Source organism: Lissotriton vulgaris, unplaced genomic scaffold (assembly GCF_964263255.1).
Source record: "Lissotriton vulgaris unplaced genomic scaffold, aLisVul1.2 SCAFFOLD_1329, whole genome shotgun sequence".
NCBI classification, from domain to species: Eukaryota; Metazoa; Chordata; class Amphibia; order Caudata; family Salamandridae; genus Lissotriton; species Lissotriton vulgaris.
The window spans coordinates 50,284-74,818 of record NW_028255097.1 but is presented as its reverse complement, the minus strand read 5'-3'; the positions used below and the strand labels follow the sequence as shown (position 1 = coordinate 74,818).

Sequence of the window (24,535 nt, the reverse complement as noted above, 5' to 3'; positions counted from 1 at the left end):
GAAGTGGGGAGGATAGCATGGTCACTAAAAGCAGTAAATTGTATTGCTAAATGGGCAATCCTACCCCGTATTTGACCTGACACGATAATATAGTCTATGGTTGAGTCATAATCGTTTCTATTGAAAGACAGGACATTTTTCATTTGTTGTGTCCAACTCATTTATCATTTTCAGATTCCTAGTATGGAGGAGTCTATTTAAACAGTTTCCATACTCATAATGTGTAAATTGGAATACATTTTCACCCTGTATATCTTCAAGACCACAAATCTTGTTTGATTAGAGCTTGCATGGCTGCAAGTTAAAATCTCCCAGCCACACTATATTTATATCTTTTTCGTCTTTTCTATGCTAACTTTTCCTAATTCAATTTCTAAAAGACTCACCAATGTTTGAGGGTCTCGAAAGTTATTATTATAAAATTGTTTTAATAGCCAATCCTGATCGCTATCTCCCTTTATCAGTAATACATGAAAATGTGGGCTTGCGGACACAATTTTTTAATTTTAATACACAATGTATTTGCTATTAGTGTTAGCAAGCCTCCTCTTGCTCTCTCTGCTGGGGATGGAACTACGTTTGTTTGATAAGATCGAAACTCGTCTATATGAATGTTTTCCAGGGCCCAATTCTCCTAGAAGCATACAATATCATGGTTTTGCCACAATGCCAACCATGAGTAATTATTCAGTTTTTTGTCCAAACCTGCGAGGCTCCAGGAAGCTATTTTTGCAACAGTTTTGTAACCCTTGCTCCCAAAGGATATGGTATTCTTTTTGCCTTGCTTAGGAGACAATTGCCCCTTCAATAATTGGCCTTGCAAGATTTGTCAGGCATCGTTAGTCAATCACAGGCCTCAAGGTCTGTGAGGAGTGTGAATCTATTTCGCATTGTTCACTCCACATTTTGGGTCACATTTACCATGTTCACTAGATTTGGGTTGTCAAGGGATCTTACACTAGTAGGTCTCGCCAGGCGTTTAACGTATGGAGGTGTGTATTTGTAGAAGTACTCCAAGGAAAAGGAAGAGATCTGTGACCTAAATAGTGCATGATCTTTCAACTGCACCAGTAATAGTCTAGCTACTGTTTTGTTGTCGAAGCTTATTACAACACAATCATGGATACACTTTGGGTGAAGATCTCACCCATCCAATTCTCATGGCCATTATAATATGGTTGAACAGGCCTTCAGGTGTTCTGTCATAGTGATCAAGTTGGTTATTTATCCAATGTAAAGACTTGTCCATCAGCAGTCTTGTTGATTCGCTGTGATCTCCCATTAAATTAGGCATGTTTACCAAAACCAATACTAATGGTGACGCGGCAGGTGGCAGATCCAAGAATTCAGACCGTCTTATCTTACTGTATTGGTTTCCTACATGTGGAAGTAAACCTGGCTGATCGACTATGGGTTGGCTTTCCAAGACCCTCGCGTGTATGGTATCTCGATTTGATAGACTAGAGCGGGGCAGTTGCGCATCTGGTAGGTGGGGATGTTTATGTTTCTCCTTTTTCGGATGTTGGAAAGTGTCTTAAGGGTGGGCCTTACCTTCAAATTGGTAATCTAAGTGTACATCGGGATCTTCTTGCTCTATGTTCTCCTTATTTGGGTCTCCCCCACTCCCCTTGCTCCGAGCCAACTTAGCCCTGCCCTTTAAAACCCACAATCTCACTGGTTGTTAGCATGCCTCCAAGCCTCTCTTCTATTTTGCTTAGTCTGTTCAGTATAGGCTGTAATGAGTTAGCAATCAGTTTTTCTATTTCCCCCCAAAGTGCTTCATCATTCAAAGAATGGGAGAAAGTTTCCACTGGAGTGCCCTTCGTGTAAGGTTGTATGCCATTCAATTTCTCCTGGTCTTAGAAAACTGACGTGTGAGGCTGCTCCAACCTCACCACCTCAACCCCTCTCCATATTGTTCACCCCTCCTTTGCAATTTGCCACTCACAAAATTACTTGAAATGACAAAACATGAGTCAGAGACAAGAGTACTGCAAGTCACCCCTCACCTGGTTTTGTTGACGTAGATGGTGTACCTGAAACACAATCAGAAAAAAATGCTTAATTACTTAAAACTCTTTTTGGCACTGAAGAGTTGGTCACCTGACAGTGAGGACAGATTGCACAGTAGGTGCCAATATCTACGACTGAATTTGCTGAATACAACACCAATGTGATGCAGTGCCACGAGATTTTGCCCAGTTCTGTTCATCTATAAAATGGGAAAAAGTTGCTTTAAATGTACCACTCTTTTGCTGCAGAGGAAAATCATTTTGAACCTTTTCACATCCTTACTACATCTGCACTCAAACCTTTAACCTGCAGCATGTTTTTTCTCTCTAGAACCTAGAGTTTCCTTGGGGTGGCAACATCTCAGTTATGGCGCACACAGTATGTCGAACACAAAATGCACCTTTGCGTTCCTTATTTTAGTGTGTTGTTATTTCAAGTGTAAAGTTTGGGCTGTTGTTCATAGTTTAGTAGGAACCCTCCATCCCATTCCATGAAACACTCGTAGGATTGCCATATGGCTTATTGTTGACTAGCCTGACAGCACTTTTCATTCCTAATCTTTTTTTCTAACAAACCACTTGATTCTGCCAGTGTACTACAGGTTGGCTCTAGTTCCCACAACTCGGGCACATACACATCTTATGTTATGCTCTTAGAAAAAGCAAAGCGGTTGGATGAGTGGTATCCTCCTGACATGGAGGGCGCTGGTAACCCAGAACCCACAACTCTGAAGGTTGCCCCAAGAAACATGAGGGCACTCTCCATCCAGAGGTCCTCGTAGGACAATTGCAAAGGAGGTATTTTAACCCCCCCCCCCCCCCCCCCCCCACCACCACCCTCCCAATTGAACTACATGATGTCACGCAATATGCTTCACGGCCACACTCCGAAGCAACAGCAATGTTACAATGTCTTGCAAATAATAATAATCATAATAATAATGATAATTAAAAAAACTATGTTGGTGAATGATCATCAGATTTGAACACCGAATGAGTGCCTTGCTACCAAGACCATGGTTCAGCACTTCACATATGTAAGTTGTGCAAAATATATAGTCCGAAATACGAGTTGGCTGTTAAATGCTGATATGTTTGGTATCAGTAATCACAAGTATTGGAATACAATTTGCATCCCCAGATACATTACAGCAGGTCAAAGCTGATTATAATTAACAGGTCAGTAATGACTGTTCAATACTGGGCCACGAGCATTGTAGTTCCGTAGGCATCCAAGTCTTCAAGTTAGCCCCCATTTTAAGGAGAAAAACTTGTAATTGGGTGGTATTTATCGCAACCAATAAATTTTGGCCCAATGAAGTCTAATTTTATGATGTGCGATAAATATTGCGCCAATTACCTGCTCACACGTGGTGAGAGTCATTGTGTTTGCACATTTAGGGCCTCATTTATTAGTTTAGTTAGTGTCCATCGTAAACAGTGCATTCCTGTCCTTTTCCCCTGCGCTGGCACACAATGGGCTGCCGTGCGCCAATGCAGGCACCTTTGCATCATGGTGCAAGGGTGTCTGCATTGCGGGGATCATTATTTTTTGTAGGAAGGGAACCTGCCTACACAAAAACAATCAAAAGAGGCTTTTTCCCCTTCCTGAATGTGCTGTAAATAATACATCCGGTATTTGTAAAGAGTGAACTACTCATTCCTAAGGGTCTCAGGGCGCTGGGGGCCGTCGGAGAGAGTAAGTGAGCTATTGCCCAGAGTCACATGGTGCTGAGCTGAGCTGCCGCCGTCGATCAAACCATGAGCCCTGAGCTCCACACCTCAGAATGCAACACACAAAAGGAAAAACAAGGAGAAATATAGATATTTCTACTTATCGTGCCTGCCTTATGCCCCCCTGTGAAGGCATATGTTTTTGGCACAGCCCCAGGGTTACGATTTCTCGTAAATCTGGGGCAGTGTCAAAAAGCCATAGATGTTGCTGGGCACACCCCCAACAACACCCATTGCACGCCTCTTTAATGTAGAAAACTGCGTTAAAAGGAACAATATTTACAAGCCAGCATTAAGCAAAAAGAGTGCTGCCTGGTAAATACGGAGCAAGGTCCTGCACCACCGGAGCGTCACAAAAAGTGACACACCTGCGGCGTAAAGGGCTTATAAATAAGCCCCTTACGATCTTCCACAATCAAGGTCATAGACCAGGAACTATTGCCATAGGGTCGGAGGCTAATATAGCATTAATTTTCTAAACTGCCCTGTTTTATAAAAAAATATTTATTTAGTTCAATACACATATAACCAATTGTTTTCTAATAAGAGAAATTGAGACTGTTTGTACTATTGTCATGTGGTGATTTTCATATAGTTTAGTAGACATAGATATAATGACCATGGGGGTTGGGTACCCTGGCGCGGAGCTTGTGTGCTCAACTGCGTGAGATTGGGGTGAACAGTACACTGATGTTGAAGCAATTAAAATGACTTTAGGTAAATGAGTCATGAAAAAGAAATAAGGTATGGGTGGAAACAGGAGCTGCAAATAATAATGTGACAGCTGTGATCAGAGGAAAATTAAACAGACAGTGATTAGAAAGAAACTGAAAAGTTCATTCTTAATACAGGACAGAGGATTAAAATAAATCACTCCCAGTCTTAAAGGTGTTAATTGATATATAATATGAGCGCATCTGAGATCATAGGAGAGATATGTACAGACACGCAAGACAGAATAGACGAGTATGGGCTAGATGGAAGAGGGAGGAAGTCTGGGTCATTTTGGAAAAGAAATGATGTGAAAGCTAAAAGAAGATATGGGACCAAGAGATGACCTTTAGAAAGTGATACAAAGGGACCAAAAGTGAGGTTTGTGTAACACCAACTTAGGGTAGAGTAAACATATATTAAATGTTGACAGAGAAAAAAATATATTTGGAAAGGTACGACTGTCCCTGCGAACATACATACATTGAGATGCCAGATGTAGATATAGGGTCCGATTACAATGAGGCTTGCAAGTTGGAGGCTTTCCGAGCTTCATCGAGGCTTCGGTGAAACCGCCCGGTCACTTCAGCTGGATTCCGACGGGCTCAAGGAGTCCGTCGGCTAGTCGGAGACCGGCACGTAATCTGAATGGACAGAATTTCGCTCGTTGGGATTACGATGTCGGTCTATGACAGGCTTTCCATGTCGGGCTTTCCGACATGCAAAGCCCGTCAGAGAACGACATTGGGGGCCCCTTAGCAGGTCCTCCGGCTAGGCGGCTGAGGGGTCACCTATGGTGCTCCCGTGTGAATCGTTATGGTACCGGCCACACGGTGCAGGGATTCACACAAACTCAATTTATCTATGGGAGCCTGTGCTACATCCGGTTTACGGCCGAAGCACAAGCTCCCATAGGGAAATGGGAGCTTGCAACATCATCATGTGCCGTCGCATTGTAAATAGATATGCAGAACCGCCGACCAATGGTCGGGCAGTTCCCATACTGATATAGTGTTGGGAGGATGCAAGTCCACCAAATATTGTAATAAGGCTTAGACTAAGGCCAGATGTAGGTAAATTAGATTTATCGATTTTTAATTACCAAATTTTACCGATTCGGTAATTAAAAATCGGTAAATCTAAAGGGTGGATATGTAGGTATTTCCAGATGTGGAAATACCGTATCTGTAACAATCGGTATTTACCGATTCTGTAAATACAGAATCGGTATTTCCCATTGATTCCTATGGGCTTTGAGGCCCATAGGAATCAATGGGAAATACCGATTCTGTATTTACAGAATCGGTAAATACCAAATTTTGCAAGGGTGCAGGGGGTGTCACTTTGACACCCTCTGGCACCCCACAAATAGGCATGTGCGCCATGTGGCACACAGACATGCCCTAAGGGCATGTGTGTCTGTCACATGGCTAGGTGTGCATGCACACATGTGCATGCACACCTGAATTCAGTATTTTACCACACAATAGGATTGTGTGGTAAAATACCGATTTTGTAGGGCCTTTGGGACTCAGAAGAGTCCCACTTACATCTGAGATTTACCAAATCGGTAAAAATACCGATTCGGTATTTTACAGAATCGGTAAATTTACCGAATCAGTAAATTTACTGATTCTGTAAAATTGTGCCCCTACATGCCAATTCTTGAATACCGGTTGGTAACGGCCGAAAATACAGATTTTCGTCCGTTACCGACCGACCTACATTGGGCCCTTAGTGTCAAAAGAGGAGTGCTCTACTGTGAATAAAATCAACGGCAGCACAAAGATTTCTGAAATTAATAAAGAATCACATTAGTAGTAATTTGGCTAAGAAATGGAATTGTACACATGAAAGAGAACAGTTTTCGTAGAGGTTGGTGGCAAATACTTAATAATAAAGAGAGCAAGTCATCAAGAAAGCGGTAAAATAGGAAGGAACAACCATTCTCAAAATAGATCAAGAAATGACACATTAAGATATAGGAGCTTAAGATTATATGGGGTTGTAGTGACAGACAGGAAATATGTTCTGTTTTAGGAAATACATTAATCAATTAAGAGTACTTAAATAGAAACACCATTGAAGGGAGGAATACAAGAAGGGAGAAGAGGATGTGAGGGAAAAGAGAGAGGCCAACAGCAAAACTGAAATTAAACTTCATACCAAGAATTCAGATGAAGAAATTGGGGTAAAGAAGCACAAGAGGAACTGAAGAAGAACGAAAACAGGAGTGATGGCCAACACAGGATTTCATGGCTGAGAAATGGGGTTTAAATGTTAAAGGTTGTAAGATGAAGATGGTGGAAACGGAAGAGTAATTACAAGTTAAGGTAGAGAAAGGTAGGTGAGGATGAAATGATGCGGACAAGATGAGCGAAGAGAAAAGATATGTGATTAAATAGAAGGAACAGAAATGATCATCAGAATTAAAAATGTGATAGTGGGTTAAGTTCGTAGGCTGGACAGACTTCTTCCAAGTTTGCTCTGCTTTCTGGAAGTGGGAAGGTCGCAAGTACAGAAACACATTGTAGATATAACAGAAGGATACAGTAGCAAACCTGCACAGAGAATAAACAGAAGTACGGAGTAAGACTGATCAGGGCAGCAATGCTGACCACCAGAAATGGAAAAAGAGGAAGAAGAATCATGATATACAAGCTGTCAAGATAAAGGGGAGAGTAGGAGACAGTGGTTTATGCTGTGAACAGATAGAAGTGGCTGAGGAAAATTGAGAAGAGGTGGAAGAGCAATGGGGGACTAAAGAAAAAACAGTCAAATGGGGAAAAGGGGAAGGAAGGGAGGAACACCAAGACTAAAATATTAAAATCCTTCAATAAGTTCATCAAATGACTGGCCAGCAACAACTTGGAAGAAGTGCTAAGGTATAGTGCAGGTTTTATTGTGTCATTGCTTTCTCCATGTGGATTAAAATAAAGTAATTTTTGGGAGATTAATAAGGAAAACCAGTTGTGAACCTGAAATCCATTGTTGTGTTATTCAAATACAAAGCAAACAGTTTACTCTGTTGGTGTCAACATTGTAGGGAAACGTTGATATTAACATACCATTCAGTTGGCCATATTAGTTAAGTCAGAAAAAGAACATAACTTGCCTGTTGGTACATAACTAAGCTAACGTATTGGTAAATACTTAGCCCAATAAATGCAAACTCTCTGATTTCAGATTATGAAAATACAGCATGAATACACCTAAAAAAAGAATCTTTATTGTGCACACATAATCTTATTGGATCAGCCAATTTCCAGACTCTAAGCCCCAGGCGTAGTTGAATGGAAGAAGATGCCTGCTTAACAAAACACCTACAATCAAACTTACGTGAAGATGTTGGTGATGTCCCTGTTGATACTGCAGTTCTTGGACTTGTAGTTGAGATTTCAGTAGTGCTTAAGGTATGGGTTGTTTGTGTGGAAGAACTTGGGGGTTGTGTTATTGACTTAGTAGTTGACGTATGGGTGGATGATGTCGTTGTTGGAGTGCGAGTAGAGGGTGATGTAAGTGTCTGGCTGGTTCTTGATGAAGTTGTAGTCAGAATTAATTTAGTTGTTGGCATCTCAGTGGTGACTGTTGTAGTTGGGATCTCATGAGTGGTTACAGTATGTGTTTGTGTGGTAGTTGGTGTAGAAGTGGTTATGGATGTTGTTTTTGTTGTTGGTGTATGGTTTGATGAAGTAGTGATTGGGGTTTCAGTTGTGATGGTTGTGGTTAGTGTGTGAGAAGTAGATGATGTATGAGATGTTGGAACTGGGGTTGTGGTTGGTGTTTGGCTAATTGTCGATGTGGTAGTTGTAGTGGTTGGTGTTTCAGTGGGGACTGTTGTAGTTGGAGTCTCAGTAGTGGTTACGGTATGAGTTGTTTGTGTGGTCGTTGGTGTAGAAGTGGTTGTGGATGTTGTTGTTGTTATTGGTGTACGGGTTGGTGAAATAGTGGTTGATGTTTCATTTGTGATGGTTGTGCTTGGTGTGTATGTAGTGGGTGATGAATGAGTTGTTGTTTGAATTGGGGATGGGGTTGGAGTTTGGTTAGTTGCTGATGTAGTAGTTGTTGTGTGAATTGACATAGTAGTAGGAGTCTTAGTTGTGACTGTTGAAGTTGGAGTCTCACTAGTGGTTCCAGTATGAGTTGTTTGTGTGGTAGTTGATGTTGAAGTGGTGGTGGATGTTGCTTTAGTTGTTGGGGTCTGTGTTGATGATTTAGTGGTGGGAGTTTCAGTTGTGATGGTTGTGGTTGGTGTGTGGGTAGTGGGTGATGTACGAGAATGTTGAATTGGGGTTGTGGTTGGTGTTTGGCTAGTTGTTGACATAGTAGTTGTAGTCTGAGTCAATGCGGTTGGTGTCTCAGTGGTGACTGTTGTAGCTGGAGTCTCAGTAGTGGTTACAGTATGAGTTGTTTGCTTAGTAGTTGGTGTTGGAGTGGTTGTGGATGTTGTTTTTGTAGGTGTATGAGTTGATAAAGTAGTGGCTGGTGTTTCAGTTGTGATGGTTGTAGTTGGTGTGTGGGTAGTAGGTGATGTACGAGATGTTGGAATTGGGGTTGTGGTTGGTGTTTGGCTTGTTGATATTGTAGTCTGAGTTGATGTTGTAGTCGGAGTCTTAGTGGTGACTGTTGTAGTTGGAGTCTCACTATTGGTTACAGTATGAGTTGTTTGTGTAGTAGTTGGTTTTGAAGTGGTGGTGGATGTTGTTTCAGTTGTTGGTGTATGTGTTGATGATGTAGTGGTTAGGGTTTCAGTTGTAATGGTTGTGGTTGGTGTGTGAGTAGTGGGTGATGTATGAGATGTTTGTATGGGGATTGTGGTTGTTTTTTGGCTAGTTGTTGATATAGTAGTTGTAGTCTGAGTTGATGTGGTTGGTATCTCAGTGGTGACTGTTGTAGTTGGAGTCTCAGTAGTCATTACCGTATGAGTTGTTTGTGTGGTAGGTGGTGTTGGAGTGGTTTTTGTTGGTTTCTGAGTTGATGAAGCAGTGGTTGGGGTTTCAGTTGTAATCGTTGTGGTTGGTGTGTGAGTAGTGGGTGATGTACGAGATGTTGGAATTAGGGTTGTGGTTTGTGTTTGGCTAGTTGTTGATATAGTAGTTGTAGTATGAGTTAATGTTGTTGGCGTCTCAGTGGTGACTGTTGTAGCTGGAGTCTCAGTAGTGGTTACAGTATGAGTTGTTTCTGTGGTAGTTGGTGTTGGAGTGGTTGTGGATGTTGTTTTAGTTGTTGATGTCTGTGTTGATGAGGTAGTGATTGGGGTTTCAGTTGTGATGGTTGTGGTTGGTGTGTGAGTAGTGGATGATGTATGAGTTGTTGGAACTGGGGATGTGGTTGGTGTTTGGCTAGTTGGTGATGTGGTAGTTGTAGTGGTTGGTGTTTCAGTGGGGACTGTTATAGTTGGAGTCTCAGTAGTTGTTACGGTTTGAGTTGTTTGTGTGGTCGTTGGTGTTGAAGTGGTGGTGGATGTTGCTTTAGTTGTTGGGGTCTGTGTTAATGATTTAGTGGTTGGAGTTTCAGTTGTGATGGTTGTGGTAGGTGTGTGGGTAGTGGGTGATGTACGAGATGGTTGAATTGGGGTTGTGGTTGGTGTTTGGCTAGTTGTTGACATAGTAGTTGTAGTCTGAGTCAATGCGGTTGGTGTCTCAGTGGTGACTGTTGTAGCTGGAGTCTCAGTAGTGGTTACAGTATGAGTTGTTTGTGTGGTAGTTGGTGTTGGAGTGGTTGTGGATGTTGTTTTTGTAGGTGTATGAGTTGATAAAGTAGTGGCTGGTGTTTCAGTTGTGATGGTTGTAGTTGGTGTGTGGGTAGTAGGTGATGTACGAGATGTTGGAATTGTGGTTGGTGTTTGGCTTGTTGATATTGTAGTCTGAGTTGATGTTGTAGTCGGAGTCTTAGTGGTGACTGTTGTAGTTGGAGTCTCACTATTGGTTACAGTATGAGTTGTTTGTGTAGTAGTTGGTTTTGAAGTGGTGGTGGATGTTGTTTCAGTTGTTGGTGTATGTGTTGATGATGTAGTGGTTAGGGTTTCAGTTGTAATGGTTGTGGTTGGTGTGTGAGTAGTGGGTGATGTATGAGATGTTTGAATGGGGATTGTGGTTGTTTTTTGGCTAGTTGTTGATATAGTAGTTGTAGTCTGAGTTGATGTGGTTGGTATCTCAGTGGTGACTGTTGTAGTTGGAGTCTCAGTAGTCATTACCGTATGAGTTGTTTGTGTGGTAGGTGGTGTTGGAGTGGTTTTTGTTGGTTTCTGAGTTGATGAAGCAGTGGTTGGGGTTTCAGTTGTAATCGTTGTGGTTGGTGTGTGAGTAGTGGGTGATGTACGAGATGTTGGAATTAGGGTTGTGGTTGGTGTTTGGCTAGTTGTTGATATAGTAGTTGTAGTATGAGTTAATGTTGTTGGCGTCTCAGTGGTGACTGTTGTAGCTGGAGTCTCAGTAGTGGTTACAGTATGAGTTGTTTCTGTGGTAGTTGGTGTTGGAGTGGTTGTGGATGTTGTTTTAGTTGTTGATGTCTGTGTTGATGAGGTAGTGATTGGGGTTTCAGTTGTGATGGTTGTGGTTGGTGTGTGAGTAGTGGATGATGTATGAGTTGTTGGAACTGGGGATGTGGTTGGTGTTTGGCTAGTTGGTGATGTGGTAGTTGTAGTGGTTGGTGTTTCAGTGGGGACTGTTATAGTTGGAGTCTCAGTAGTTGTTACGGTTTGAGTTGTTTGTGTGGTCGTTGGTGTTGAAGTGGTGGTGGATGTTGCTTTAGTTGTTGGGGTCTTTGTTAATGATTTAGTGGTTGGAGTTTCAGTTGTGATGGTTGTGGTAGGTGTGTGGGTAGTGGGTGATGTACGAGATGGTTGAATTGGGGTTGTGGTTGGTGTTTGGCTAGTTGTTGACATAGTAGTTGTAGTCTGAGTCAATGCGGTTGGTGTTTCAGTGGTGACTGTTGTAGCTGGAGTCTCAGTAGTGGTTACAGTATGAGTTGTTTGTGTGGTAGTTGGTGTTGGAGTGGTTGTGGATGTTGTTTTTGTAGGTGTATGAGTTGATAAAGTAGTGGCTGGTGTTTCAGTTGTGATGGTTGTAGTTGGTGTGTGGGTAGTAGGTGATGTATGAGATGTTGGAATTGGGGTTGTGGTTGGTGTTTGGCTTGTTGATATTGTAGTCTGAGTTGATGTTGTAGTCGGAGTCTTAGTGGTGACTGTTGTAGTTGGAGTCTCACTATTGGTTACAGTATGAGTTGTTTGTGTAGTAGTTGGTTTTGAAGTGGTGGTGGATGTTGTTTCAGTTGTTGGTGTATGTGTTGATGATGTAGTGGTTAGGGTTTCAGTTGTAATGGATGTGGTTGGTGTGTGAGTAGTGGGTGATGTATGAGATGTTTGAATGGGGATTGTGGTTGTTTTTTGGCTAGTTGTTGATATAGTAGTTGTAGTCTGAGTTGATGTGGTTGGTATCTCAGTGGTGACTGTTGTAGTTGGAGTCTCAGTAGTCATTACCGTATGAGTTGTTTGTGTGGTAGGTGGTGTTGGAGTGATTTTTGTTGGTTTCTGAGTTGATGAAGTAGTGGTTGGGGTTTCAGTTGTAATGGTTGTGGTTGGTGTGTGAGTAGTGGGTGATGTACGAGATGTTGGAATTAGGGTTGTGGTTGGTGTTTGACTAGTTGTTGATATAGTAGTTGTGGTATGAGTTAATGTTGTTGGCGTCTCAGTGGTGACTGTTGTAGCTGGAGTCTCAGTGGTGGTTACAGTATGAGTTGTTTGTGTGGTAGTTGGTGTTGGAGTGGTTGTGGATGTTGTTTTAGTTGTTGATGTCTGTGTTGATGAGGTAGTGATTGGGGTTTCAGTTGTGATGGTTGTGGTTGGTGTGTGAGTAGTGGATGATGTATGAGTTGTTGGAACTGGGGATGTGGTTGGTGTTTGGCTAGTTGGTGATGTGGTAGTTGTAGTGGTTGGTGTTTCAGTGGGGACTGTTATAGTTGGAGTCTCAGTAGTTGTTACGGTTTGAGTTGTTTGTGTGGTCGTTGGTGTTGAAGTGGTGGTGGATGTTGCTTTAGTTGTTGGGGTCTGTGTTAATGATTTAGTGGTTGGAGTTTCAGTTGTGATGGTTGTGGTAGGTGTGTGGGTAGTGGGTGATGTACGAGATGGTTGAATTGGGGTTGTGGTTGGTGTTTGGCTAGTTGTTGACATAGTAGTTGTAGTCTGAGTCAATGCGGTTGGTGTCTCAGTGGTGACTGTTGTAGCTGGAGTCTCAGTAGTGGTTAAAGTATGAGTTGTTTGTGTGGTAGTTGGTGTTGGAGTGGTTGTGGATGTTGTTTTTGTAGGTGTATGAGTTGATAAAGTAGTGGCTGGTGTTTCAGTTGTGATGGTTGTAGTTGGTGTGTGGGTAGTAGGTGATGTATGAGATGTTGGAATTGGGGTTGTGGTTGGTGTTTGGCTTGTTGATATTGTAGTCTGAGTTGATGTTGTAGTCGGAGTCTTAGTGGTGACTGTTGTAGTTGGAGTCTCACTATTGGTTACAGTATGAGTTGTTTGTGTAGTAGTTGGTTTTGAAGTGGTGGTGGATGTTGTTTCAGTTGTTGGTGTATGTGTTGATGATGTAGTGGTTAGGGTTTCAGTTGTAATGGATGAAGTTGGTGTGTGAGTAGTGGGTGATGTATGAGATGTTTGAATGGGGATTGTGGTTGTTTTTTGGCTAGTTGTTGATATAGTAGTTGTAGTCTGAGTTGATGTGGTTGGTATCTCAGTGGTGACTGTTGTAGTTGGAGTCTCAGTAGTCATTACCGTATGAGTTGTTTGTGTGGTAGGTGGTGTTGGAGTGGTTTTTGTTGGTTTCTGAGTTGATGAAGTAGTGGTTGGGGTTTCAGTTGTAATGGTTGTGGTTGGTGTGTGAGTAGTGGGTGATGTACGAGATGTTGGAATTAGGGTTGTGGTTGGTGTTTGGCTAGTTGTTGATATAGTAGTTGTAGTATGAGTTAATGTTGTTGGCGTCTCAGTGGTGACTGTTGTAGCTGGAGTCTCAGTGGTGGTTACAGTATGAGTTGTTTGTGTGGTAGTTGGTGTTGGAGTGGTTGTGGATGTTGTTTTAGTTGTTGATGTCTGTGTTGATGAGGTAGTGATTGGGGTTTCAGTTGTGATGGTTGTGGTTGGTGTGTGAGTAGTGGATGATGTATGAGTTGTTGGAACTGGGGATGTGGTTGGTGTTTGGCTAGTTGGTGATGTGGTAGTTGTAGTGGTTGGTGTTTCAGTGGGGACTGTTGTAGTTGGAGTCTCAGCAGTTGTTACAGTTTGAGTTGTTTGTGTGGTCGTTGGTGTTGAAGTGGTGGTGGATGTTGCTTTAGTTGTTGGGGTCTGTGTTAATGATTTAGAGGTTGGAGTTTCAGTTGTGATGGTTGTGGTTGGTGTGTGGGTAGTGGGTGATGTACGAGATGGTTGAATTGGGGTTGTGGTTGGTGTTTGGCTAGTTGTTGACATAGTAGTTGTAGTCTGAGTCAATGTGGTTGGTGTCTCAGTGGTGACTGTTGTAGCTGGAGTCTCAGTAGTGGTTACAGTATGAGTGGTTTGTGTGGTAGTTGGTGTTGGAGTGGTTGTGGATGTTGTTTTTGTAGGTGTATGAGTTGATAAAGTAGTGGCTGGTGTTTCAGTTGTGATGGTTGTAGTTGGTGTGTGGGTAGTGGGTGATGTATGAGATGTTGGAATTGGGGTTGTGGTTGGTGTTTGGCTTGTTGATATTGTAGTCTGAGTTGATGTTGTAGTCGGAGTCTTAGTGGTGACTGTTGTAGTTGGAGTCTCACTATTGGTTAGAGTATGAGTTGTTTGTGTAGTAGTTGGTTTTGAAGTGGTGGTGGATGTTGTTTCAGTTGTTGGCGTATGTGTTGATGATGTAGTGGTTAGGGTTTCAGTTGTAATGGATGTGGTTGGTGTGAGAGTAGTGGGTGATGTATAAGATGTTTGAATGGGGATTGTGGATGTTTTTTGGCTAGTTGTTGATATAGTAGTTGTAGTCTGAGTTGATGTGGTTGGTATCTCAGTGGTGACTGTTGTAGTTGGAGTCTCAGTAGTCATTACCGTATGGGTTGTTTGTGTGGTAGGTGGTGTTGGAGTGGTTTTTGTTGGTTTCTGAGTTGATGAAGTAGTGGTTGGGGTTTCAGTTGTAATGGTTGTGGTTGGTGTTTGAGTAGTGGGTGATGTACGAGATGTTGGAATTAGGGTTGTGGTTGGTGTTTGGCTAGTTGTTGATATAGTAGTTGTAGTATGAGTTAATGTTGTTGGCGTCTTAGTGGTGACTGTTGTAGCTGGAGTCTCAGTGGTGGTTACAGTATGAGTTGTTTGTGTGGTAGTTGGTGTTGGAGTGGTTGTGGATGTTGTTTTAGCTGTTGATGTCTGTGTTGATGAGGTAGTGATTGGGGTTTCAGTTGTGATGGTTGTGGTTGGTGTGTGAGTAGTGGATGATCTATGAGTTGTTGGAACTGGGGATGTGGTTGGTGTTTGGCTAGTTGGTGATGTGGTAGTTGTAGTGGTTGGTGTTTCAGTGGGGACTGTTGTAGTTGGAGTCTCAACAGTTGTTACGGTTTGAGTTGTTTGTGTGGTCGTTGGTGTTGAAGTGGTGGTGGATGTTGCTTTAGTTGTTGGTGTCTGTGTTAATGATTTAGTGGTTGGAGTTTCAGTTGTGATGGTTGTGGTTGGTGTGTGGGTAGTGGGTGATGTACGAGATGGTTGAATTGGGGTTGTGGTTGGTGTTTGGCTAGTTGTTGACATAGTAGTTGTAGTCTGAGTCAATGTGGTTGGTGTCTCAGTGGTGACTGTTGTAGCTAGAGTCTCAGTAGTGGTTACAGTATGAGTTGTTTGTGTGGTAGTTGGTGTTTGAGTGGTTGTGGATGTTGTTTTTGTAGGTGTATGAGTTGATAAAGTAGTGGCTGGTGTTTCAGTTGCGATGGTTGTAGTTGGTGTGTGGGTAGTAGGTGATGTATGAGATGTTGGAATTGGGGTTGTGGTTGGTGTTTGGCTTGTTGATATTGTGGTCTGAGTTGATGTTGTAGTCGGAGTCTTAGTGGTGACTGTTGTGGTTGGAGTCTCACTATTGGTTACAGTATGAGTTGTTTGTGTGGTAGTTGGTTTTGAAGTGGTGGTGGATGTTGTTTCAGTTGTTGGTGTATGTGTTGATGATGTAGTGGTTAGGGTTTCAGTTGTAATGGTTGTGGTTGGTGTGTGAGTACTGAGCGATGTATGAGATGTTGGGATTGGGGTTGGTGTTGGTGTTTGGCTAGTTGTTTTTGCAGTAGTTGTAGTCTTAGTTGGTGTGGTGATAGGAGTCTTAGTGGTGACTGTTGTAGTTGGGCTCTCAATAGTGGTTACGGTAGGAGTTGTTTGTGTGGTAGTTGGTGATGAAGTGGTTGTGAATGTTGTTTTCGTTTTTGATGTCTGCGTTGATGTAGTGGTTGGTCTTTCAGTTATGATGGTTGTTGTTGGTGTATGAGTGGTGGTTGATGTATGAGATGTTGGAATTGAGGTTGTGGTTGGTGTTCGGCTACTTATTGAAGTAGTAGTTATAGTCTGAGTTGATACAGTGCTAGGAATCTTAGTTATGACTGTTGTAGTTGGGGTTTCAGTAGTGGTTACTGTGTGAATTGTTTCTGTAGTGTTTGGTAGTGAAATCGTTGTGGATGTTGTTGTTTTAATTGTTGGAGTCTGGGTTTGTGAGGTAGAGGTGGTGGTTTCTGTTATGGTTGTTAACGGTTTAGTTATGTGTTCAGTTGTGCTGGGTGTTTGTGACGTTTCTGTTGTGGATGACATTGACACTGTAGTTGGTATCAGGATGGTAGGTGATGCTGGGGTTGATTTTGGGGGGTTTGATGTTATGGAACTGGTGAATAGGGTCTGGTTGAGAGTTGTAGATGGTGTCCATGTGGTAGTTGGAGGGGTCTCAGTCGTCATGACCACAGTTGGTGTCTCTTTTATGGTTGTGAATGTTATTGTTGATGTTTGTGATGGTGAAGGAGGCATGCTAGGTGCTCCCGAAGTTGTTTTCTCCACTGTTGTTACTGTTGACACTGTTGGAGTAGTTTGTTTAACGGTATGTGTCTCTGTCATCATAGTTGCTTTTTTGGTTGTGCTCGATGGCGTATTTGTTGCTATGAGAAATAAAATATAAATGATAGGCATAATATAATCAGTATGATTCTCAAAACTCAGAATATATAAAAAAAATTAAAATGGTCAGTTTGGCACTACCTATGCACTGTCTGAGTGAGCAATATGTGTCTTCCAACCATGGAGGCGATGTCATAGTCAGGAATATTTGAGAATCGAAACTTTTATCTTTGCCCAATTTGAAATGCCCTTCTTCCTTTAGGTATTGCATATTTTGTCCTAAGCCCAATACCATTCACAACATAAAATGTTGTAATGACAGAAGCATTATCTAGTGTTCACCCCACACAAAGAAAAGGTAGAGTTATCAGTTACCTCAAAAGTTCCCCCATGCGACTTTGCTCACTTTCTTTGTAAATGTATTTATTTAGACTTTCTTACCCCTTCAAGATGAGATTTCCAAAAAGGATGTAGGCAGTGGCTAACAGTGTGGCATATGTAGCAGTCATCTTGTCCAAAAGACTTCGTTTTTTCTTGGGTAGCAGCACATATTGTAGCATCATTGCACCAGCCGTCCTGCAGGTAATAAATGTCGACCACGTTTTGCTTTCATGTCTGTGTGTAGGTCTGCTACCTGTGCTTCAACCTGTCAATGTTGTTTACTGGCTGGCATCTTTCAGTTAAGGTCGCATTTTTTAAATTCCACTTCACGATGGCCTTCTTACACGAGTTAAGGGATCTTAACGGCTTTAGCGGTTGATGTTGTTTGTCTTCTCTGATGGTCCAGATCGGCAGTGGCTTGCGGAGGTTCTTGAGCGTCTGGTATTTTATAGGTGACGTCGATCTTTTCAGTGCAGGTGCATAGGCCGCTGAGAGGCTGGCAAGAAGATCTCTGAACGGGTGTGATTGGTATTTAAATCCTCTGAATATCCTGTCTGAGTTTTTGAGTAATGTAATGTGAAGAACAAATCGTTATGAAATAAGTTCGAAGAATTACACATTTTACAATGGAAGCCAGAGACGATCATCCATGTAGTTCTGCATCCCAGCCAGCAACCTTTGCTGCCCCCCATTTGTTGGGAGGAGTGACCAGTGCCAAGGAACTCCCAGGGCTTTGCAGTGAATAAAGGATGTTGGTGAGCAGCCCAGGGCGAATCAAATGCTTTGTCTGGAAATACACACCTGGGTCCCCCTAAGCCACAACTTTTTCCCATTTTTAGATCTCCATACTTTGTAGTGTGAGACGTTCGATAGCTTCTCCACTTGGAAACATTCAAAACCCTGCAGTGGCACTTGAGTTGGTGACTCAAACACAGGCCACAAGATTTTGATTGAGCCTCTGTGGGGTAAGGTTGAACTTGACCCTGGTCACTGTCCTGTGATGCAGAATACGAAGGAATCTGATCGCCAACACACAAGATAGAGAAAAGGAGATAAGAAATAGTGAGTTATTTCCAAAGGTTACTGCGTGGATATTACAAGTGCCTGATGGCTCGTCGAAGAACTTTTTTTCTAACATGTAGTTTGAAATTGAGGATGTGCAGGGTGTAAGTTAGCTTTATTTTGGCTATGTCAACTGTGATGATAGGTTGCCCTGGCGTGCCTAGGCGCAGCATGCGAGAAAGTTATTCGTTTACATGTTAGAGGTTTTCCTTATGTCTGATTTTTGACACATAAATTGCATACATTGATTTTTGTTGTTGTCTGTGATTATAATGGTGATGTGATGTTATCAGTGCAATGCTATGATTTGGTATAACGAGTAGTTTAGTTAAAAGCAGTGGCCGGAGTGCATGTGGCGACTACTTAGCATTGCCTCTGTTTAGTAGCACAGCGCCCGGCGTGTAAGAGCACATCCCTCAGTTCTATTTAGGTCTGGCTGAGAGGGGTATTGCCCTCTCATCACGTGCTAAATGCTGTTTTTGTATTATTTAGCCTCCTATGGAATCCTTGCATTGTAATGCATAGGGACTATTCTACGTTTAATAAGTACACCAATTTATCATACATTCCCTTCTGTATGTCATAATGCCTATAGCATTCCATTTATGCAGTCCTCCCTCCAGTTCGAAACCAGAAAGTCAATTAACGCTACAGAGTATATAGAAAGGGAAAGGGAAATCAAATTCGGCCACCCCTAAACACCCTCCCCCACAGATCAGAAACTATTTACAACGTATTCTGCCAGTCACATTTGGGTAAATACAGAAAGCATACAGGCTTAGAGCAGATTTCCAAAATCCTAATAAGTTAGCCAGTAACAATTTAAACTATCATAACATTTTTTTTTGTATTCAAATCTTCATTCTTACAACTGTTTTGTAAACAAAGCTAGAAACATGAGGTTGAATGGACTTTGGCATGTGGCAATAATGATATAGTAACAATGTAAATAATCCTTAAACAACGTTGAGAAAGCCATTAGCTCTGACTTTAATGTACTAATACATGCAAGGTGTGCATATTATAGCAAATACACATTTGTGCATGCCTTACTTTGGATCTATTGACTTTGCCAATGGTTGTTGGATTAGTTCCCTAATAGTGTTGCTGGAAACTTTATGCCCACCATTTTAGAACCTTTCATATTGTGTGTGTCTTTTTATCTTACTTGAGTGTGAGCTAATGGAAGCTTGGCCACTGGTGAATGTCTCTAAAACTTTTAGTGCAATGTGGGAAATAGTTGTGTGCTGCTGCGACTGTCAACAAAGAAGACAAGCATTGGCAATGCCAATAGGACTGGCTTTAAAGGAATGTTGTATGCTAACGGGAAGCATTGCGAGTATTAGGCATGGCAATGGATATGTATTTGTGTGGAGGCAAAGAACCTTTAGAATAATATTGGTGTAGGTTAAATGGTCAGCCAGTTGTACTGTCAAACCAGACCTAAAAATCCATGTAGGTTAATGGCCGCCGTCCTCCCATCTGTGCTACTGCCAGAGAAAGACCACCATATATTTTCTAGTTGTCTGAGACACTTTAATAGTTTTGCAATGTCTTGTGTGTGCCCCTGAAATTTCCAGCTCATGCAGCCATATAAATAAACAAGGATTACAGCTGCATGGATATCAAGCAGTTTTCTTGTGGAAGCACGTAACTTCTGTAAATTCGAAACATGTACATCTGGCTCCCAACATATGGGCAGAGCCAAAGCCTCTCTCTAGTGATGCTCACATAATTGTCTGGTGACAACTGCACTATCAAGCCAGACCATAAAAAACACGAGCAAGAGGACTTTAAAATAGTGGACAGAGGAACGTTTGCATTGCACTCTGTTTTTTTTAAGGCTAGGTTCAACTTTAACATATTTATTAAAATGTCAAAAGATGCAAAAAAGACAACCGAACAACTTGTATATTGCCTTTTTTAACTTGCACCTGAGCTGAATTGAAAATGTGGCCATGGTTCTTGACGATTTTGTAACACTCCAGACTACACCTTAATTCCTAGTGATATCACTAAATCTCAAACAAGGTCCTGTGTGCTACCTTTTATTTAGGGAACCCAGGCACAGTTACTAGCAAAGAGTTACTCATTTGTTCAGCTTTCCTTCACAACACAGGTGCTAGAGGGAGCGGCTTAACGGCCAGAGCTGCCAACTTTGGAACTGGTGAACCAGTTTTAAGCTCTATGGGGACTCAACATCCTGTGATTCTGGGCAACTCTCTTAATCTCTCGCTGCCTGAAAAATGAACGTGTAATGTAACAGGTGCTTATGTAAAGCACTCCAACACCTTTGGTCGAGTTTGTGCTATATAGAACTGCAAAACAGAGTGTTTTCTCCTCAAAAGTAGTTACCGTCTGTACTTTGTTCGCACTGATTCAGCTTCAATGACTAAACTCACATATAAACACAGTCACATAGAATGACTTGAAACTATAATAGAGATTTATTTTCAGTATTTAAAAAAAAATAACAGGTAGGTAAACAGATCTGTGATTGTACACAGATCTGTGAGTGTCCACAGGTCTAACAATAGCTAAAAAAAAAAAATCCAGTGGAACTGGGAAAGCAATAAAATGTTCACCATCGAAAGTTGGCTCAATGGTATGCTATCTCAAGCTTCCTTTGACAAAAATACCTCCAGACTGCAAGAACTGTATAACAACTTTCCAAAATATTTTGGCAACTACCTCAAGGTATATGCAGAAATATGAATTTTAATTTTGACAATAGAAGACTGCAGAAGCGATGTTAACTTTAAGGTAGAGCCTTGCTGTTGCATTTTATACTCCGCTGCATCTACTGCAATAAGTGTTCTGCAATGTGTGGTTGGACTTTAGCTGATTTATCACCGAGAGAAGCCTCTGCCTTGTCCTTCTCATTGCATTGTAGCTATGATCACAACCGCATTCATTTGCTTGGGTATGGAGTGTGTGGTGTCAAAATATGGGTATAATGTAGGAGCACTTGGTGAAGGTTTATACGAATTTCATATAGATGTGCTGCAAAGTTGATCTTATGGTTTATGTGTGTAATACCTATTTCTAAAGTGTTGTGGTCCACTAACATCAATGACAAAGAATGGTTAAAGCTACGTTTTTCTTTTCAAATAAAAATGTCTTTACATTTTGAATAACTTAGGTAGACTGGGGGGCAGATTTACAAACCCCTTGCTCCACTTTTGCGTCCCTTTTCCCATGTTAAAAATGACCCAAAAGTGGCGCAAGGGGATTGTAAATCTGCCCCTGGGTGTTTGAGTAGTGACATTGTATAACAAATTGGTGTATTTAATTGATCATAGTGATGGATGCTATACATCTTCTGTAAACAACCCCTACAATGATATTACTTTATATTGTATACTCTTTGCTGCTAGTTGGTAATATAAATCTATTTAGCTTCAGGGTTTTACATACTGTGGAGGAACCACCGGAAAAAAATTCCCAGCATCTTCTGCAGTCATGGAAATCTATAGCTCTCTCACTGTGGTGATCATAGGAATTTTACTTCGATTTGCCTGAATGTGTTAAAACTTAATTTTGGTGTACCCCACTACCTATTTAGCATTGAATTGTCTGCATGTATTAAAGCTTAGTTTTGGTGAACCCCACTACTTTTTAAACACCAACTTATCGTATGCTATTTAAGTTCCTTGTATTGTACTTTTACCTCTGACCTCAGAAAGAGTCCAGAGGGGTTGTGTTTAGAATAAATACATATATATTTGATATATACCTTGTGTGGTGTTCTTTCATTTGATCATTCAAGAGATTATAATTGGTAAAACAACTAGCTTAACTCGCCTCTAAGTCTTAGCCTGAAGGCTGCTCTCCACAGCTACCGCTAGGATAGCTCTCTATAAGGTTGACTTTACAACCTAGCACCAATAAGGGTCTTTTGGACTGGTGCAAGGTGAACACTAGAATAGTGGACATCATATACCAGGCCAACTTCTCACAAGATCTGCCTACAAAATTGCCTGCATTAAACGCAAAGCCCTTCACCTAAAGTCCCCGTCCTCCTCTCAAGTAAACTCAAAATAGCAGGCTGCTCCCATCTGATGAGAAGCACCAACACGCACCTCCTCGTCCCCCTCTGCAAAAAAAGAAAGCCTCTCAATCTCTTTCCTTCTCTGGTAATGCTCCCAACATATGGCACACCCTACCCATAGATCTACGCTGCGACCCCTCTTACTTCAGCTTCAAAAAAGACCTCAAACTGTACCTGCTCAACAAATATTGGGGCTCTTAAACCTTCTCTCTCCTCTTGAGTTTCTCCCTCTCCCCCCTTCCCACCTATCCACCTCCCCCTCCTCCCTATTTAACTTATTCTCCCCCTCTCCCTTACCCATTCTGGCCCTCACACCTCCCCTCCCCTCACATCAATCCTGCTCCTAATATACACCGACCATGCAGTTAATCCTCTTGTTGTAAACAATGTGTAAACTTATATCTTTTCCTTCAATCTATCCCCTCTGTCGCCTATCTTCTAAAGTAAATCTTATGTTTATTATGTTCTCTATGCTGATCTCATCTAATTATCACACTTTTCTACTGTATTGTTACTTTACAATGTGCATTTCTTTTGATACTTTTTGACTGTGCTATCTTCATACTTATGTGAAGAGCTCTGATACCTATGGGTGTAGCCAGCGCTATATAAAACTTTTCTAAATAAATAAAATAACGTCTAATTCTAGAAACTGCAAATGTGCAAAGAAACCAGGAAATAGTAGGTTATTTTAACATGCTTTTAATTTTAGGAAAATATGTGTGAATAGTCATTTAGCCCAAATCCTGTACACCTGAAGAAGCTAAAGAAATGAGCCTTAAGTGTTTATATCTAACAAAAGTATTGTAAGAGGGCACATTCACGGAATGTGTCACAATATCTCACGGCACAGTAAAAGCAAGAGCGGTCAGAGAACATAACATGGATTATTGCCACCATTTTCACAGTTTCCTTGCAGTTGCCTTGATACAGTGATACTTGCCTCAGGTTCAGAAGGTCCACAAGCCAGGTGGTACTCCATCAGTTGCATACCTTGGAGTTTCCAAAATGGCTTCTACCTCTTCTGAGGCAGGAGGAAGATTCCACTGTATCGACAACTTGTTTGATTGGTTTACACAACATGAATCACGATGAGATGTAATTTTGTTAGCAGATCAAATTCATCTGCATCTGGATTTTATATCTTTACTTTTTTTACTTAAAACTATGAACTTGTAATCTACTTACACATGCACAGATAACCTTTGTTCATTCACTGCACTAGTCCTCACTCACCCAGAGTGGTTGTACACCAGGAGGTACGGTTGTGGTATGTGGAAAAGAGCTCAAGGAATTGAACCGCTGGAATCAATGGGTGTGACTCCACACTCAATTGCCCCATGAGGTCATCGGTCATTATATTGAAACATGGTGGTTTAATTGTGTCTGTGTACACACACTACTGATATAAAAAGCTTATAGTGGAATAGACAGTATACAAAACAGCCTTGAACTTCGCCAGTCTGTATTGTGGTCAGTTTAAATATGCTGTTGGGAGGTCAGCTGGAAAGCTTATAAACATATATTCTTAGAGCTTCCATAGGGAATGAGAGCAGGTCTCAGTAGCAGTAGCAGCTCCTCCGATAAGGCGGAGGAGCGGAGCCCCACTGCTTTTAAGCAGTGTCACTAAAGGAAAAATACAATGATAACTCTGTTATTATAATTTTATGTTTTCCTTGTTGCAGTACCTTTGCTGGTGGGATGGGGCGGGGCTGCTATGCTGACAGAGCAGGAGAGGGGAGGAGTGGTTTGCACTCTCTAATGTGCGCATGATTGTTTGGCCGGCTGATAATGCAGCCTGCATGGAGATCAAGCACAGCCTCCCATTCTCTGTCTGAGTGCCAATCCACGGCGCTCAGACCAATTACGACGATTGGCTATTGGGAGTCTGCGTCTTGCTTCTTGCCCTGGATGCGGGGAAGAGGACCGAGAGGAGGCAGCAGCGGCGGCAGACAGGCAAGTGCGTATTTTTTATTTTATTTAATTCCCTCCACCTACCCCCGCGCCTTCAAATACCAGCTGCCACTGCTCAGTAGCTAAGCAGTCACTCATCAATGGAGAAGCCAATCATTCCACCGGATCATGGATCCCTATTACAGGAAAGTATGTTACTATGAAGTGGCTATTGGGAAACGTTTTGGAAAAAGGGGAAAGAAAGTTTGACCTGCACAGAAAGCTTGATACTTCAGAACGAAACCACAGTTTATCACCACTTCCTTTGCCAATTGAAGTGTACACAAATACTATTGTCTCAGCTCTATGTTTTTCAGGAAAAAATTATTTCAAACGCGTTTACAATGTTGGTATCTTTGGTGCAAGGATTTCCATCAAAGAAACAAATGGACTGGTTTAATTGTGGTGCCTTGAGACATAGTGGTAGGGGAAAGTGACCCACATAAGTGATCCCTCCATACACTATGACTACTTTTGAAAAGATAAATTGGCTGAAATCAAATGACATGGTTTAAAGATGCATGTGTAAGGATTGTCTGTCACCAGCCAATCATTGGATGG

The 24,535-nt window shown here is 41.8% G+C and overlaps 1 protein-coding gene across 1 annotated transcript in view; it reads right to left on the bottom strand.

Moving 5' to 3' along the window:
- Positions 1-24,535, bottom strand: part of LOC147659245 (uncharacterized) — a 130,604-nt gene that overhangs the window by 55,786 nt on the left and 50,283 nt on the right. The window contains exons 20-21 of the mRNA XM_086951858.1: positions 7,797-16,568; positions 2,010-2,036 (exon numbers count right to left, since the gene is read on the bottom strand). Coding sequence (XP_086807984.1) covers positions 2,010-2,036; positions 7,797-16,568 — 8,799 coding nt within the window. The remainder of the gene's footprint in view (positions 1-2,009; positions 2,037-7,796; positions 16,569-24,535) is intronic.